The sequence below is a fragment of the Scardinius erythrophthalmus genome (genome assembly GCF_964197995.2).
Source record: "Scardinius erythrophthalmus genome assembly, chromosome: 6".
Taxonomy (NCBI): Eukaryota; Metazoa; Chordata; class Actinopteri; order Cypriniformes; family Leuciscidae; genus Scardinius; species Scardinius erythrophthalmus.
Window position 1 is genome coordinate 27,473,318 of NC_138226.1, and position 18,895 is coordinate 27,492,212.

General features: G+C 36.1%; 1 protein-coding gene across 2 annotated transcripts in view; it reads right to left on the reverse strand.

Moving 5' to 3' along the window:
• The window catches only part of uxs1 (UDP-glucuronate decarboxylase 1), an 89,926-nt gene that overhangs the window by 24,363 nt on the left and 46,668 nt on the right, over positions 1-18,895 (reverse strand). For both annotated transcript variants that reach the window (XM_081369280.1, XM_081369281.1), the window contains 2 exons: positions 14,048-14,107; positions 9,585-9,706 (listed from right to left, as the gene is read on the reverse strand). In XM_081369280.1, coding sequence (XP_081225406.1) covers positions 9,585-9,706; positions 14,048-14,107 — 182 coding nt within the window. The remainder of the gene's footprint in view (positions 1-9,584; positions 9,707-14,047; positions 14,108-18,895) is intronic.

Below are 18,895 nucleotides of genomic sequence, written 5' to 3' on the forward strand. Positions count from 1 at the left end.
AAAAGTAATGATGTAGTGTCAATCTGGCATGTTTAATTTATGGCATCCATATAGAGACTAAAAGTGTGGTGGGGCGTCCGAAATGGTTGACCACTTCTGCTCTAAAACACTATGGTCTCCCATCACAAAGTAACATATCACTATTGTCCACAATGGTTAAAAGGCCAGAACACACGGTTACACACATTTAAAACATTAAATAATGATCAAAAGAGAGATCACAGGGAATAAGCAAAGTGAAGAAAAGGTCAATGATTAATTATTTCTGCACTACTAGCATTCTCATTCAATGGAACTGAAAAAATAATGCTTTCCAAAGACTCCTAAGGACCCCTCTGCACCACAGAACCACAGTGTTTAAACTTTTCAGGGAATTTAAAATATGAATGGCTTACTTAGTCATCTCTGCACAATAAGCTTGGTCAGGGCAAAATATTTGAACATGAATATCTTACCACTGTTCCCATGAGCAATACACAGTACCCAAACTACAAGAATGTCCATGTAATGACCATGAAATCGAAATTGACAATTCTTATCTTTTATGAAATGTTGCAGTGTTTATTAATGATTTATCTATGAACTGAACAGCTCTAATATGAGCCATGAAAATAAAACAAAACAGCTTATAACTGCAAAATATGATATTAGCTCCATAAATCAACACATTCCATGACATTGTAAAGCCTGTACTTGTGCCAACATCAAGCACTGGCCTTGGAATAACGTAAAAGAGATATAGAGAGTTTACCAAGAATAGTTTAATGTTTTAGGTTCAGTAGTTATATAATCATCTCTGTGGGCATGAATAAAATCATGAAAACTCTCATAAATAGCATTATAAATGAAAGATGTGTGGCAAAAATGCCAGACAACACAAAACGGACAAAACATCAGTGGCCTTTTTAGCAAGGAAAGGCACCTGCCTGATTGCAAGGCTATCATCATGTGATTGCATGGCACGCTTTAGTTGCGATGATGAGGCGTGTGTTACCGTGATTTTACCACTGTTCAGACACAACGCCTAAAGCAAGTGTGAGATGCCAGTGACTAAAATGTTAGGTAACTTGAGTAACTTTGAATCTTTTGATGAAAAAAAAATAAAATACATAAAGTGGCCTGTGCTCATGCCCAACCAAGTTTGAGTCCAGCTCAAGTCATTTTCTGATCCCAGGCCCAGTTTTCCCATAAGCACTATTCTTAAATTGTCACATTTGTAAATGAAAGTCAGAAAAAATAAAGAACAGACACACTCATGTTAAGGACTGTAAAATCTCAATAACGTGTGGCAAAGCGCATCACATTTCAACCTAAATTGACATCTTCAAAATACCCTGGAGCAATACTGTAGTGGATACTTTGTGGTGAAAGAGGCTTTAAAACAATACTTTCAATTAGTTTGAATATGGACAGAGAGATCAGTGATGGGTCTAAACAACTCCGGAACATCAAAACAAACATCTGATGACAGAGCTGAATAACAAGTAACGCCAACAGAAGGAGGAACCTCCAAAAGGAAAATTCCGGAAACTGGTGTGTTTGTGAAGGATGATGATGTAATGGGAGGAGGGACAGCAGAAGGGACTGAAAAGGACTAATTAAGTAATTTAGAAAAAAGACACAGATAGAGGTTAAAGGTGACAGATCAGTGTTTTACCAACCTCATTTTAAAACATTTATAAATGTGAGGGATAGAGATTTATGAAACTCATTTATAAAACTGTGCGTAGGATCCTTTCTAAAAGTATACGTGCGCCGAAAGCCAAAAATGACGTACGCCAAAAAATATTCAGACTTATCAAACCGTTCGTATGCCAGAACCTGCGCAGAATTCACTTTATAAATCCCAGTCAGCGGAAGATTGTGTGCACATGCATCTCCTCCCAAAATTACCATATATGGAGCTTACGACGCCTAATTTTACTATGCAGATCTTCATTTGCATATCATTTGCATACGCATATTCATCCACGTGATAACATGTTTAACGGTACAAGACATTAGGAAAATATTAAATATGGATGTGCCGTCACATTACATTAATACAAATCATTTAGTAGCCTGCCTTGTTTTTGAATAAATAAATCAAATAGTGTAAAATACATTTCAGAGAAAGTTTTTCTCAATCTTTTCCACTGGCCAAATAGTATTTTTAATTGATTTAAATTTTTAATGGAAACAGATAGGCCTTGTGCATTATTTGCACAAAACTATTTTCTCAGACAATCTGCTATTATCATAAGCGATTATCTCTGCAGTTAAAACATTAAAACACAGAATGCCAGAGGAAAAGTGTTCAAAAGCGTCCACAAGAAATATTTCTATTTATTGAATATACTTTTTTTTTTGTAACTTCTCAGTAATGATTTCATGTAGTTTAAATGTTTAACTCCATTAATGAGAATGGCATATTAAATCTAAATGTTTATATCAGGAGTAAAACATAGCTTAAATCATTCTTTTATTTATTTAAACTGTTATTGTGAACATGCACTGTATTAATGATTATGGCTCATAATGAAGATTTACGATTTTTCCTTTATCTAATCTGCCGTTAGATAAATATGCATCAGTTTCACTACACGGTCCAACAACTCGCTGGGGCGGACATTTAAGAAGGGATGGATATTTCCTTCAAGTAATAGGCTTGATGAGTGAAATTATATTTGTATTATCTTTCTTTATATGTATCATTTTCTTTAGATTTTCTGTCTAAAAGTGACCAGCTCACCATGTTGCCAAACTGATCCATCTCCAAAACGTTCGTACAAATGGGTCAGAGTTTGCGTACAGGTGCGCAAATTTTCCCGTCAAGTTTGTGCGTACGCAACGGTTATAAATGAGGCCCCAGAGGAGGAAGGAGATTAAACCACATATGAAATATCTACAAAGTGGATTTCCAAGAAAACCACTCCAACTAAAAATATCAAGTGCACACATGTGATTTGGTGTGTTTGTGGTAATAACATTGCTGTCAGAGCATTTTGCACATGCTTTTGACACACTGTAGGCGCGGCTTTCACTCAGGTTAAAGTTGTTCCTGAATTCTACTCCGCTACATTTATTCCTTTAGCAGACACTTTTTTTCCAGTAACTTGCAAAATGAGAATAGTAGCACAATACTTGGAGTTGTGTGTGTGCGCACTACCGATGACTTATGCAAGGCAATCAACAAGCCGGTGCTCTCATAGTAATCTAGTCTGATAAGATAAGTTGGCTGTTGTCGACTTGTTAGTGCCAAAAGAATGTGAAACGTACAATAAGGGTATCTCCCGATCATTTGTTTCTGGATGATTTCTTTCAGCTTGATAATGATCTGCGTTTCACTACAATGTAAATACATTCGCTTCATGCTGTCCAGTACATCACGCAGCTTTGCCACACAGATTTTGATCGTTTTATCACCGATTAATAAAACAGGCGATGTGCCAAATATATAGGCTAGGGAGTAGATGTGGGAGCAGATGGAAAGTCAATTAATATTATGAGATAAACTAATATTTCACGCATAGGTTGCCAAATTTATGCCTACACAGAAGAAAGACTTGTCTAGGTTCTGCCCCGGTATGGTTTGTGTCGAGCCATTCATTTGGTTGTTTGATGAGAAAATGTAGTTGCAATGAACGCTTTAAGAATCCTTACAAAATGTAGCAGCGGATGACTATTATTGTTGCACGGAAGGACTGATGATGGCATGGTTTAATGTTTAGTTATTCCAGCCCATGCAGAGGTTGAATATTCTAAGCTGTGTATTAATATTCTACCACTGAATGTATAAACTAAAAATCAAGTCGAATTCTTATTTTTTTCGGGAAAACGAAAAAAAAAAAACTTTAATTTTTCACATATTCAACCGTTTTAATTAACTAGTCATGTTAATATCATTAATATAATTTACTGTCATCAACAACTGATGACGGCACAGTTTTATGTTTGGTTGACCAATCAGTGGAAAGGGGCGTTTAAATCCCACCCATGTAGAGATCGAATATTCAAGCTGTTTATCCATTTTGGTTTTATTGTGTTTTCCTTTGGTGAAAGTGTGATGAAAATGAAAATAAAAACATGACCAAAAAACACGGACCACCATTTGTATATGTTGGTTATATTGTTTTCAGTTTTAAAATATATTTAAATATAATTTAAAGCTGCAGTCGGCAAGTCTGGCAGATTGGGTCGACTTAGCCAAAATTTTTAATGTTTACAACTCTCATGCCCCTCCCCCACTACCAGCGAGCACCCTCCCATCAAGGTCGTGCTCGTCAGTGCGTGTGTACCTGATTTTCTGTGAATGCGTCCGTCTCTTCAGCATCGATCAACACCATGGACTCGGAGGTAGGCTGCCCTGGCTAATCTACCCATAGATAGCAATAACTGAGGAATTGGAAGCTTGTTAGCTTGTTAGATCTTCTCTCCGCCATCACGCTTCATGCAATCTTCAGGCGAACTTCAGGCGTGTCGTGTGCATGTGATATTGTAACGTGTGCGTCACAGGGGGGATCTGTGGCGTGTGCACGACCTGTGATTGACAGTCAGATCCGATGATCCGGGAGCGGTGGATTTTTACAAAACAAATAACACGCTCCAGGTGAAGTTAGAAGCTCGGTTTTTTTTCTAAAACCAACTTAATTATGTTGTTCTGTCGGATTATAGTGTCGATTTCACCGAATATGATCAAAAAAATGTTGCCGACGGCAGCTTTAAATTTAATTTACACACTCAAAGCATTATCATCTTACAAACCACATTTCACATTATTGAACAAGTTATCACATTTTTTTAAAATATCGTGTAGCCCAAGTGAACAGCATAAGCAATAAGTAGCGCTACCATACCACATGTCCACTGAGCATTAATATAGTATCTAGATAAATATTTGAACAGATTTATCCATTTAAACAATGGATGCATAACAACAACTTTGATAAGTATGCTTTTGAAAGTGTGAAAGTAAGACATTTCATTTGTAAATCTTACTCCAATCACAAATGAGTGTTAATGTATGGTCAGAGGAGAATGGAGTCTATTTGTAGTCAGAAAAGAAAAGAGCAATCAGATGAATAGGGAAGTCAACTGCTATGGATGGAAGGATGCACATCATTTCAAGAGTGAATAGACTGAAGAGTAAGTCTAATTGAGCATGAATAATTGCAGGGAACAGATGAAGCACTTCCACCAGCCCAATGATTTCACCTCAGACACAGATGTAAAGACGGGTAAGAGAAAGATGGACAGATAATTATAGAAAGGAGGAGTGTAGTAGTAACCCATAGTACCCCATAGTGCAGAAATGAAAAAGCTAGGGGAAGGAGTGGGCAGAAATGAGAACGGTCATTTCTAGGTCTACCTAATCTTAAGTTTGACTACTAGCTGCTGATATTGGTGAGATACTTCCTGGTGAAAAGTCATTTAATGCTTTGAATTACAGGAGAATATTGCAGAATGGCTTGCTTCCCACAAATAAAAAGTTGTTATCTTAAGAGGAATAATCAGATGCTATTTTTAAACAAGACAATTATCCTGTCCAAATTGTGAAGACAACCAAGAAGTGGCTTGAGAACAAGTCCATTAGGCTGATGTTTTGAGTCCAGATTTGAACCCTATAGTGCATAGCAATGGCATAGTATGAACTGCACTGTATGAATTACATATACAGATTCTTAATAAAGCTATGAAAAATATTTAGTCAAGAGTAGTACATAATGTTTTTTCTTTTGTTGTTTGATTAACATTAACGACAAGCTTATATGAGGCTGCTATCACTTTAAGACCTTAAGCATTGATCCAATATAATGATAATTTCACCAAACTGTTTACTTTCACTTTAGACATAACTGACTGTGTTTGCGTGTATACTCACCAAGATGGGCATTTTTGACAAATCTGTGTATTTGACTGTTCAAGTGAAATAAGCCATGAAAGTAAACTGAATTCAGCACTTGTGCTATTGTTAATATTTGGTCTCATATTAAACTCAAACGAGCTGGGAGACATTTTTCAACTACTCATGAACTGTTTGAAGCCATTGAGTGGAACAACACTGACTCTTCTTCCTGTAAAAAGCTGTCTGCAAGTTGGGGAAGGTTATTCCTATGCAATTCTTTCTAATTTCCTGACCAGTGATTTATGATTAAAATGGTTAAGACTATTAAAAGGCCACCAAATATTTTGCCATTTTTGGTTTGGCCTATTTTATTTTTATTTTTTTTGACCAAGAGTATGTTACACATACGAAAGAAAGAAATACAGATTTAAAATGAGAGTGAGCAAATGATGGCAATTTTCATTTTTGGGTGAACTATCATTTTAAGTATGCAAAAAAACAAACAAAAAAACTATTTATTAGCCTATTGGCCTCAACTTGCATTAAGGGTGGTTAACAGATTATTTTTAAGAAAACAAAATGACATTTTTAAATAACAGAAAAAATTACTTTTATTTTCTCCAGTCAAACAGACTTTTCCCCCTCAAATGTCACTGAATTTCCTTTTAAAAAGATGTCAGTGTCAGATGCCACATTTGCCAGATGCCACACGTCACTGATGATATTCAAATCAAACTTGTGAGGCAGCATTTCTCATGTGGTGACATGTAGAGCGACAATATGTGGATTGGTGGAACAGTCAATGCGATAAAGACAATCTGAGAGTGACACCAAGTGAAGAAAAACAGATAAAATCAATTGCACCAAAGGGTGGTGCCAATCAATCATATCAGAATGTTCAACCAGAAGACACAGACAGCAAATGAAGCTGTCACAGAGAACCAGAGAGCCAGATGATCATTGTGATCTTGCCTATGTCTCTCAGAGCCCAAAGATATCAACCATTAGATAATGCCAAGGTGTGCATGACTTCCTTTTGTCCTAATTAAGCATTTATTTAGCCCCTAAATGTAAGCATTAGGCAGTTTAATTTTGCATCTAACACTGATCCATTTTAAAGGTACATTATATAACTTTTATTTGTTCATAATGTGCAAAATTTAAATAATGAGTGAGTATCCATACTCCAAACAGTGTTTTTGTCTTATCCTGAATCACTATGGTATTCTGACTTTATAACACGCAATTCTGACTTTAAAACTAGCAATTGTGAATTTATATTACTTATATCAGAATTGCGAGATGTAAACATGCAATTGCGAGAAAAAAGTCAAAATTGTGATATAAAAAGTCAATTTTTTTTATTTTTTATTCAGTGGTGGAAACAAACTTCCATAAAAGTCTGATGCTCTCACCTTGTGTTGACATTGTGAAAATTGAAGATTTATAAATTATGCATGGTGGGCCACATGTAATATATTTTAATTTATTACTAGGTTTTTATTTTTATTTTTATTTTTTTGTGAATGAATACATTTCAGTACAAAAATAATCGGTGAATCATGATTGTTCTTTTTGTGAAAACATTCATATGTAGACTTCACACACAAATATGTGCATGCGAACGCTTGCTGAATAACAATAGCCAAAAATGCTGTAAATGGTTTGGCTCACCATTACTGTATGCTTTACATTCAGTTTTTCAGCAAACCGTGCTGCTGCTGCCAAGCTCTCTTATTTTTTTTCCACACAAATATTTGTCAGACCTCCAAGCATCAAAATGCTAGCCCTTTGATCTACAATAAACAGCTGCAATTCTTGTATCATTATTTCAAGTTCTTAGCTTCTTCCTCTGGTAATTGGCTCTTACACAATACGTCTACTTCTATGGTATGCTGCTCGGGTAAGAATGCAACAGCTAAGAACAGAATAGACTAGAAAAAGAATGGGTTGGCAAATTTTTCAGCTCAAACTCCCAGGTGGCTAATTCTCTACATTAATACACCTAGGGAGCAGAGTGAAAAAAATCAAGTGCAGAAATCCAGTTGTGACTGTTAATTTCGTCAATTTAGCCTGAGCCTGTGTCAAATGTACCTTGTCCTGTTTTTGTTTAGTCAAGTTTTAGTCACTAAAATGTCACATACTAGTCCTGCTGTATAATGGTTCAATTGATAATTATTATTTTGTTAAAAATTATAAAAGCGATAATTAATGTTAATTATTTTTTTACATTTCATCAGAATTATTGCACTTTCACCTATAAACAAAAATTAAGAGAATTTCAATCCATACTCATGGTTTATCATCCACTTTCCTGATTTATTATATGCTGTTTATCACATAACACACTCTCTACATTATTAAAACTGGTAATACAAGAAACTTCTGTCAAAAATGAAACGCGGCGCGACACTGTTTGAGAGGGGTCGCTTTTCATGGTTGCACTGTGGTGAGGGCACCGCTGTATGTGTTACTAAGCGTGACGGTGAAGATGGATAGGTTAAACTACAATTGATAGCTATTGAATTATATTATAGTGTTTTCCATACATTGGTTCACAATACCAACACAGCCTTTTGGAAAATCTATTTGTGGTTTGCATTGATATTGTTGAATAAAACACGAGCACTGCACGTTTCAACGTCAAAATGCGGCATGGTTTTTATATGAATGTATCTGAAGTGAACTGACGGTCTTTAGAAAAGTTTTGATGTTATTTCGATTGAATTTCCTGATAAAGCAGCGTTTATGAGCGCTGCGCTGCTTTGTGTACAGCCGTTGCTGGGGAAAACCGCTGTTTCTGTCGCTCCTAAAGCGCCTCCTGCTGGCCTGGCACCTCTTTGTGTGATTTTTTTCTACAATATTCACTCATGGCAGTAAAATAGGGCATTCTAAGTCAATATACAGCAGTATTTCCTATCTCTGTCAGTCAGAATGTGGTTAACACCCAGTCATGCTTGAAAAAAAAAAGATTTTTTTTTTAATATACCGTGAAACCGGTATAATTTTGAAAAATACAGTGATATGGATTTTTGCCCATACCTCCCAGCACTAGTAATTCCAATAATTCCAAATTACATTAATGTTTTTTTTATATTTATAATAAAACAATAGCAAAAAAGACTGTATTCTCACACAGAGAATAAATGCAGTAAGTGCATTTATTCAGCAACCACAGTTGAAAACAACATAGTTCAATGTTTGGATTTATTACAGTTCACCGATGAGAAGGTTTGATCGCAGGTTTAGTCGCAGCAAACAGCGCAAGCGGCTCGTGAAGAAACACAGACTGACTGAATGAAACTTTAAGTAGAATATCTCAAATGAGAATTGCTGAACTCCAGCTTGTTTGTTGATGTCTTCTGTGTTTTCAGATCATCGCCTGCGCTTTCGCAGTGTAGAGAAAGTGTGTGCGCATGGATGCCAGATTGCAATGATTAAGTAAAACATTGGGCAGAAAAAGTAATAGAAAAGCTCTGATTGGTGGTTTTAAACTCTATAATTAAAATTTGGCAACCGAAATTTGAAAGCTCGTAGAATTGCAATATTTTGTCGACAGTTTTTGCTAAGGTTTTTTTTTTTTAAACTACATTTCAGCCTTGTCCTTTTTCATCAAAGGCTTTGCATGCTGATATAGTCACAGACATTGTTTAATGACCTTGGTGTCGTCTCGTCATCGTCTTGTCTTAGTCATAGAAAAAAGATTGTTGATGACCCCCCCCCCCTCCCCATCCCCCTCCCTCCTCAATTTCACTCCTACCTGTTTCATGTAGGCATAGCACATCGTCTCAGCAACACGCTTTCCCTCATCATAACAGGCCCGGGGACCAATAGGGTTCACATGACCCCAGTACTCCTCATTCTGGGGGTGCACCTCTGGGTCTAGCAGATGACACAAACACAGAAATATGACCGTTTGTCCACCCTATGGATGAAATACAAATATTTAAAATTTTAAAACAAGAGGGACAACTATAAGTGATGAAATTGAAATATAAACTAGAAAAATATAAATCCTTCACACTTCTCAAGTTCGCATCATCACAAATACATTTTGACCAAAATGTTGCTCATTAAAAATATTTTTGTGATGATGCAAACTTGAGTAGTATGCTGGATATATGTTTAACCCTCTGGTATAGTTCAGTTGGGAGTCACACTTGTAACTGAGATGTAACTTTCTTTATTCTCTGTAAAACCAATGTAATATATTTTTGTTCAGTTTTTTTTATTATTATTTTGTATTTTAAGAGAATTGCTAATTAATATTTATGCAATAATTATGTTCCATTTTTTCCCCATTAAAAATTATATATATTTTTTTTTTCAAATTTTTTATTATTACTTTCCATTAAAACTGTATTTTATGTAAAAATACAGACAAGGCCTTTAAAATCGAAATTTTGAAGGCAGATTAGTGTCATCTGGTGGGAGTAAAAAAATATAAAACATCAGTAATGCCATGGTGTAACCACTAGTTTCCTATATAGCCCTAAATCAATTCTTTATTTGATTTAACACATAAAACTTGTTTTTATTAGTGGAATTGGATATATATTTAGACATTCGATTCCATCACTGTTACATTTTAAGTAAACATAAAATCTTAAACTTTGTTAATTTTGTTAATCTTAGACACATAGTTGTTTTTTAAATGTTTGACTGGACTTGCACCTGAGGCACTTTGTAAATATGTGAACAGGCTGGAACCCTCCAGATAAACAAGAGCTGCTACATGTGAAGACTGTAAAGTTCCATTTTGTAAAACATCTTTTGCCCAAAATGTTTTTTCTGTGAAAGGAGCCAATCTGTGGAACTGGCTTCCTGCAAATATAAAGACTTTAACTAAACTGTCCATCTTTAAAAAACTAACAAAAGCCTGGTTCATACAGCAGCAGCAGTGTGATCATGCCATATGAGATGTATAGCTGTGTGTATGTGAGGTGTGCATCTGTGTGAGTTTGAGTGAATGTGTTTATTTACTACACTTATTTTTATTGGTGCTAACTGGTTTCTGGATATTTTATTGTATTCACTGTAAAATGTTTTACTTCTTTATTATCTTAACTGTTAAAAGCCCTTGTAGGGACAGGTGTTGTGAATTAGCCATGGCTATAAACACTGTGATACAGGCATCGGATTGTTCATTATGTAATAATCTATGTGTTTTTTTGTGTATCTGTCCCTATTCAAATGAACAACAAAATCAAATTTTAGAGTATCAACTCTTCACTGCTGTGCCCACCCAAATTGCTCCCTTTTTTTCATATTTGTTTTGTATTTCCAATTAATTAGCTATACAACACAAGTGTGACTATTCTTTTAATTGTATTTTTTTTTATGATCATTTAGCTTTTTTTAAAATTAATTCCACCAAAAAAAAAAAAAAAAAAAAAAAAAAAGTTGTGGTCACATAAAAACTGCCGCAAAAGTCACTGAGTTGCATACCATTCTGATGAAGTAGAAATGTTAAAAAATTCAAAAATAATAAAAATAATAATTCCGGTTTAAAATAATTGAACACCACAAGAGAGTAAAAAAAAAAAAAGAGATAAAAAAAGTAAGAAAATAGCTTCACCACCCAGGTAGGTCAAGAAAATATACAGTAGGCCGCACAAAAGAGAGGTAGCTGTAGAAAGGAATTCATCTCTGTTCACTGTACGGATAACTCATGAAATCAGAACTATATATGGTCTGCTTAGGGTTACCAGGACAAAAGCGTGACAGTGGCAAGTGCTCATCCCATTACTGTCAGGGGAGTCCACCCAGCAGTTTACAGTCCAGAACCTCCTCGTATACTAAGATCTGAAGCGAGCAATCCTGCAGCGAGTCGGCCTTAGCCCAGAGCTGCAGCGACACCGCTTCCGGTCACTGGGCCTGGGTGAAAGTGACCGGCCCCTCGTGATGGCCTATGAGGATTTGGTGAATTCAGGCTGTAACCAAACCTCCAGTCATCAAAGCCTGATTCAGCCTGGGGCACTGGATAAACTCTGCATGGTTCAGGTGAGGTGTGTGCACGGGGATGTGGTGAGATATCCCCTAATGTCTTTGGCTATGCAATCTTGAGGTCAAAAACATAAGGTAGAGGTGGCAGTTAGTTCGCGCCTCAGACATACGCTAATTTTGGGAACGAATTGGCCAGCTTTTAATCAGTTATTGGGGTGTTTAAATGCAGATGTCTCTTGGAAAAAGGAAAAGAAGGAAAGTTGTAAAGCAACTCAGTTAGACAGAGATGTCATGATGGGCAAAGATGCAAATAATAATATTTGGACAGTCTGCAGCTTTGGTAGAAACCCAGTGGTAAAAGCGCTGTGATCCATAACCAAGCTTGGTAATGAACACCCTTGGACAGAGCACTGCAATAATCTAAAATAAGACTGGGAAAAACTGCAAACAAATTTGTCCGGATCAAACTGAAAGGTCTGTCAAAATACACTGAGTTTCGGAGCCATTACAGCAGTAGTTACTGATGCAGCTATATAGATTAAGAAATTATGTTGCCAATTTTGGTCGATCATTTACTCTGGTGAGAAGAAATTATTTTTAATGATCATTTTACATGTAAAGTTAATTAATATTATAATAGTTTAGATTCAAATGATATAATTCCCTCAATAAAGTATGTTTATGTTCTCAAACCAATTTTGCCATTCAGAGTAAAAGAGTGGTTCTTGGATTTCATTAAAAAGGCAGATTTTGAAAGCTTGAGCCAAAGGCAATAGCTAGGGTGAAAGCAGGATCAATTTTCTGGCACATTCAAACAAACAATCCTTTAAAGCAGCCATCATGATGAATAGTAACTCAAGCAGTTTAAAGGCAATCAATAGCACAACAAATGATTTGATGGCACTGCCACTTTCTAGTGATAATGGTTTATTTCTTGCATGTAATAAATGCCATTAGCAAGAGAGCAAACAGAAACAATATGCATGACAAACAAACAAAACATTAACTGCACATAACCAATTACTACGGCTGGGTTGAAAATATTGATTTCTCAATTTTAATCGATTCTCATTTTGATAAACCAATATAGATTAAATCCAAAGAATTAATCTATTAGTCTATGATGTTTTCAGATGAACAAACATGATGCCTATTTACTTATGATATGAGACATTCTCAGCTTTCAAATTTTTTTCAGTTTTAATAAAAATTTCAAACAATAAAATTGTGGCGTGACAGATCTGTCCTATGACAGTTATAACAGCCACTGTTTTAAAAAAAAAAAAAAAAAAAAAAATTGGAGAAAAACCAATTGTCATTAAAATTATTATAAAAACTGCCTTTGTACAATTAAAATGTCTACAAATTTGTTCATTTTAACCTTTAATATAGTAATGTACCAACTGACAGGGAGCCCTAAATAGTTATAACAGCATTAGTTGAAAGAGATTTCTTTCTTTGAGAATTTCTTTTTATTGTACCTGATAATTTTTCTCTTGGATAGAAATTCCTAATTCCCAAATGAGCTGATTATCCAACCATCAAAATGCTGAAGATCAATTGTAGTTTCCTCTCAGTTGTTCAAAAAAAGTAAACATACTCATTTCTAAGAGATATGGGATCACACAGAGAAGGTGTGGGTAAGACGGGTCACATTAGGTAATCTGGTAAACAGGTTTGCCATTTCAGGTGCCACAACCTCTCAGCAGCGTACTTAATTAAGGGGAACTGTCTAATTAATTGACATGGCCATAATATTTAATTTGCATTTAGGACAAATTATTCGTGTTGTGACAATTCAAGAAGAACTCAAAGCAGCTTCCACTACATCACTTCTATCGATCCGATTCTTTATTTTTACATCCATATGAACAGCCATAGAATCCTACATTTACCAAAATCTTTTCAATTCCCAGACTCATGCACTCTCAAACTGCCTGAAGCACTTCATCCCTGTCTCTTCTAGTCTTTGATCTCAACTCACATACCTAAAGGCATATACCTAAACTAATACCAACTTGAGTACAGATCTCGGATACCAACAACCAGGTTCACACAGATTTAGTTCTGTCTGTGTCTGAAATTTTAGATCACTGTTCACTGTTCTACTACAACAAACATCTAATGAAAAAAAAAAAAACAATAGGAGAAAAGCAATTGATGTGTAAGTGCGTTTATGAGAGTTTATGAATAATATGTTATTATATAATATGTATATTATATAATATCCCCTTCCCATCACTGTAAGCATTAGAATGGAGACATTTGTACACATACCTCCATACACTTCTGAAGTGGAGGCAAGGAGCAGACGAGCTCCGACTCGCTTGGCCAATCCTGTGGACAGAGAGAGACATGAACAAATCAGTTGTTAAATTGTATCTACAAGACACATCTGCCTCATCAATCAATTTGTGACTCCCATTGGGTGAGTCAGAAACAACCAGACCAGACATCAATCAGAAAAAGGCTGCAAGGAAAAAGCAAATACCATCCTGATCAGGATATCAGCCAGAGAAAAATCACTTCTTTCACAGCTTAATGTATGAATTGAGGTGTTAAATTCAAATTTTAAAATAAAATAAAAAATAAAAACATGTAGATTACAAAAGGACGTGCAAAGGATGTTCAATATGAACGATTATCTACAGACTGATGTCTTGAGATTTGATTTAAGCTTGTTTCCCTGACATAGATAGCTGGCTAGCAAAATTAAATTCAACGTAGTGATGAAAATGAAATGCTCAGTGAGTGGAGCTAAAAGGTTAATGCTCCATTGCATTTGAAACGTATGGAGCTGGTTATGTGACGCAAACGTTAAAATGTATTTGTTTACACACTATGGTTAAAAGTAGGGCCGTGCAACAATTAATCGTGATTAATCGCATCCAAAATAAAAGTCTGTGTTTACATAATATATGTGTGTGTACTGTGTATAATTATTTTGTATATATATATATATATATATATATATATATATATATATATATATATATATATATATAAATACATACGTGTGCATATATATATTTAAGAAAAATGTGTTATTTATATATAAAATATTTATATATAATATAAATATACAGGTATATACAGTATATGCATGCACATTTTTCTTAAATATATACATGCATATGTGTATATTTATATATGCAAAATAATTATACACAGTACACACACATATATTATGTAAACACAAACTTTTATTTTGGATGCGATTAATCGCGATTAATCATTGCACAGCCCTAAAGGTTTTGAGGTCATGGTACTGTGTAGGGGTGGGGGGAAAAATCGATTCTTAGAATAATTCTAATAGATGCATCGCGATGCGGACGTGGACGAATCTGAATCGAATCACAAATGTCAAAAATAGATTTTCTAAATGTTAATTGATAACGTAATGTTGACGGAACGCAAAAGGCGCATGGACAGTCTGTGGCGTTCAGCTGTGCACATAACAGCAACACATGATGGTGGAGCGAGAAATCCGACCGGAACCCTGCATTAAAGGGCACCTATTATGCAAAATTCACTTTTACATGGTGTTTGAACATAAATGTGTGTTGGCAGTGTGTGAGCAAAACTGCCCTAGAATGATGAAAATCCACCCAGTGGTTTTTTAACAATCTCAATAATTCATAAGCACTGTCTCAGAACACCCTGTTCTGAGATTGCTCTCACTGTGACGTAGAATTGCGCTAAGCCCCACCGACGTGGTTTGATTGACATGTGGTAACCCCGCCCTCGGTGATCTGTACACCATCGCCATTGTTTCAACGACAGCCGGTAATGTCTCCTAAGAGGTGTAGGTGTTGGTGTTCTGTTGTGGGATGTAAGAATGGACATAGTAGTCTTCACTGACATCAGAGCCACTGAAAACACAGTGGATGGATTTTATTTATGAAGAAAAGGCGCCACTTAAACTTCTTAAATACGATTATGTTTGCGCGAATCATTTTCTGACTGACTGTTTAGTGAACGAGGGTCAAAGTTAATCCTCAAGTGTGGATCGTTGCCTACTGTTCGCGATCCAACGTCACCTCCAGAAGAAGTAAGTGTATTTTATGATTTTTGAGCAAATAGTCATTTCAATAGATGTCAGCCAGTTCAACAACAAATCTGTGTCTAAAGCTATTGTCGTCGTCATAGGATGTCTCAACAAACAACGTCAGACAGTTTTATGTCACGTATTACTATTTTTTGCAGCAATTACAAATGTAAATAAATTAATACATGCTCTATCTCCATATAGACAGTAACGTTATATAAACGTATATCTCCCTGCAGCATATGTTTTCTGGTTCTGTATAGCCATCTTCTCACATTTGCCACATAAGCACCTGTACGACAAATAATGTCAACATGACGCAACAGCACCCCTCGCATAAATATAATTTCGTTTGTACTAAAAAAAAAAAATAATTCGTTTGTGCTTAGCAAACGTTATCACAGTATTTGTGTGCATGTAGTTTCAAAAAATTGCGCAAACGTTATCACAATTTGTGTGTGTGTGTGTGTGTGTGTGTGTGTGTGTTGCACATCCATAATTGCAAAGGGGACGCGATTAAAACTTTGTAAGTACATAAATGTATCAAATAACCATTCCGAGACGTCTTGGTCCATTCTCATTTCATGTTTATTCTGCCGGAGTCTCTTCATCATCTGGGTCCAGCAGGGCGGGGATATGCAGCTCATTTACATTTAAGGTGGTACACACCAAAACAGCTCTTTTTAAAACAGGCCCCAAAAATGACATTTTCAAATGGTTATAATAAATTAACTGTGGGGTATTTTGTGCTAAAACTTCACAAATACATTCTGGGGACACCCAAGATCAATATTACATTTAGTAAAAAGGGGCATAATAGGTGCCCTTTAAAATCTAGCGTAACTTTGGCTTTATGAAGTTGAAGGGAAAAAGGACCTGGATAAGAGCCACACTTTATGCAAGTAGGGCTCCAGACTGCAACCAAATGGGCGACAAGAGGTTGCACTGGTGTGTGACCACCACGTTGTCCAATTGATAAGAGCTGCAACTTCAGTTACATACGTGAAACATCAAACGGCAAACAAAACGAAAGTGAAACGAAACTGTGCTATTCGTTTGAGCTGCGCAGACTGTGTAGCGCAGTGCGAGTTCAGAACAGGTTTACTCGTGGGCCGATCTCAATCACGCGACACTGTTATTACACAGCGCTGGGAAATCCAGTGAGAAAGTGTTTGAATTCACAGCAGAATTAATAATATCGCAGCGAGATCTAATTGGAAGCATTCAAATTTGGCGTAGAATTCTGTTATAAACCACACGTCAGATCAAACAGCGCTGATGTGGAAACCAGGACAACCTTAAAATCTTCTACCCAACGCGGAAAAGGCAAAGCGAACAAACTCTATCGAAACAAATCACTTCTATTTGTTTAATTAATAAAACATATTGCAAGTAAATTCATTATGGATCATTACAAATACTTTCTTTTAAAAGTACCAAGTAGTCACACAGGGAGAAAAAAGAAAATCTGTATAGAAAAAAAAGATGCATCGATAATCGTTTTATCATCGCATTGCAGCCCTCTGAATCGTAATCGAATGGAATCGTGAGGTGCCTAGAGATTCCCACCCCTAGTACTGTGCAAGGAATTGTGTATAATTAATAAGTCTTCATTAATGGAAAATATGTCCCTGTATTCACAATCTGAGTAAAAATGGCCAAATATATATATCAGTATATTTTTGCTGTTTTGTGAAAAATATAGCCAGTCACTTATTTCCAATGAGCCTGGGTTGCATTATCTTAATATGTGTCCACCTTATTATTTGTCCTAGTTGTCTATTTTTAAAATATGGCTGGTTGTTTTTTTAATATGGCACATCAAGTTTAAACTGTTTCAAGACCCTGCAGTCTGTTTCTTTCACTTCTGAGCACCCAGGTACTACACTTTAACTGGCAGCTTAAGGCAAAATCAAAATATTGATTTAAAGGTGACATATTATGCCTCTTTTCACAAGATGTAATATAAATCATTGGTGTCCCCAGAATGTGTCTGTGAAATTTCAGCTCAAAATACCCCCCAGATCATTTATTATAGCTTGTCAAAGTTGACCCTTTTTGTATGTGTCCCTTTAAATGCAAATGACCAGAAAAAGTCAGATTTTCATGACATGTCCCCTTTAAACACACAAGTATTTTATGAATGACAGCCGTTGGACCTCTGTGAAACAGATTCCACAGAAATAACCAGGCAATAACCTGCAAACGCAATTTTATGTAATTGCAGGTAGATGGAAAATAGATCATTTTATGTCAACAGAACACCTACATTATAGTTTTTAATGGCTACTACTTACAGACAATGGACATCTGATAGAAGTGCAAAGAAAGTGTACAATGGATGATAGAAAACAGGCTAACTGTGGCTAGCAAGACCAGGCAGAGCCCCGTGGCAGAACGGCACAAGGTCAGTGGCGTGATTGCTGATGAGCGACACCTGCACGACGCACCGGTCTCGTATCTCTCACGGAGGAGCGGAAGCATAAAAGGAGGAACGACGACGGTGAAGGACGAGAGAGTCCAGGCCTGGATTTTATTTGATGTTTTGTTTCTGTTTTATGTGGCAGCAGTTGTCCGCGAGGGACTGCTGCCTTTACTTTTGTATTTGTTTATTTAATTATTAAAATCTGTTGATTGTTCGCCGGTTCCCATCTCCTTCTTCCCATAACATCTAACCTTGCTACACTAACCTTTTCAAACATAACAGGCAAAAGATCAAATTGAAGTAAATGGTTTTTATACTTGGTGCAATTTTCTGACTTTACTCCCACAATACGATTACCAAAGCCAGAGGCTGTTACACCTTGTTACCGGGTGAACAGTACCTGAAAGCACTTAGTTTATATCACAGCTCGTCCAAAGCCCGTAAGTTCGGTAATCCGCAGTTTCCTTCTAATCTCTAACTGTTACTCCACCATATCGCTTTAAAAAATAGCATTCTCTGCAGAATTCAAACAGAACCGATACGATTTCTGGTCTGCGCCGACTCGTGCATATGAGCCGCTCTGTGCTTCCGCTTTTCGCTACGGTGTTTCGTGTGATTAACATGAAACCAGACTTCATTCTCCCCAATGGAA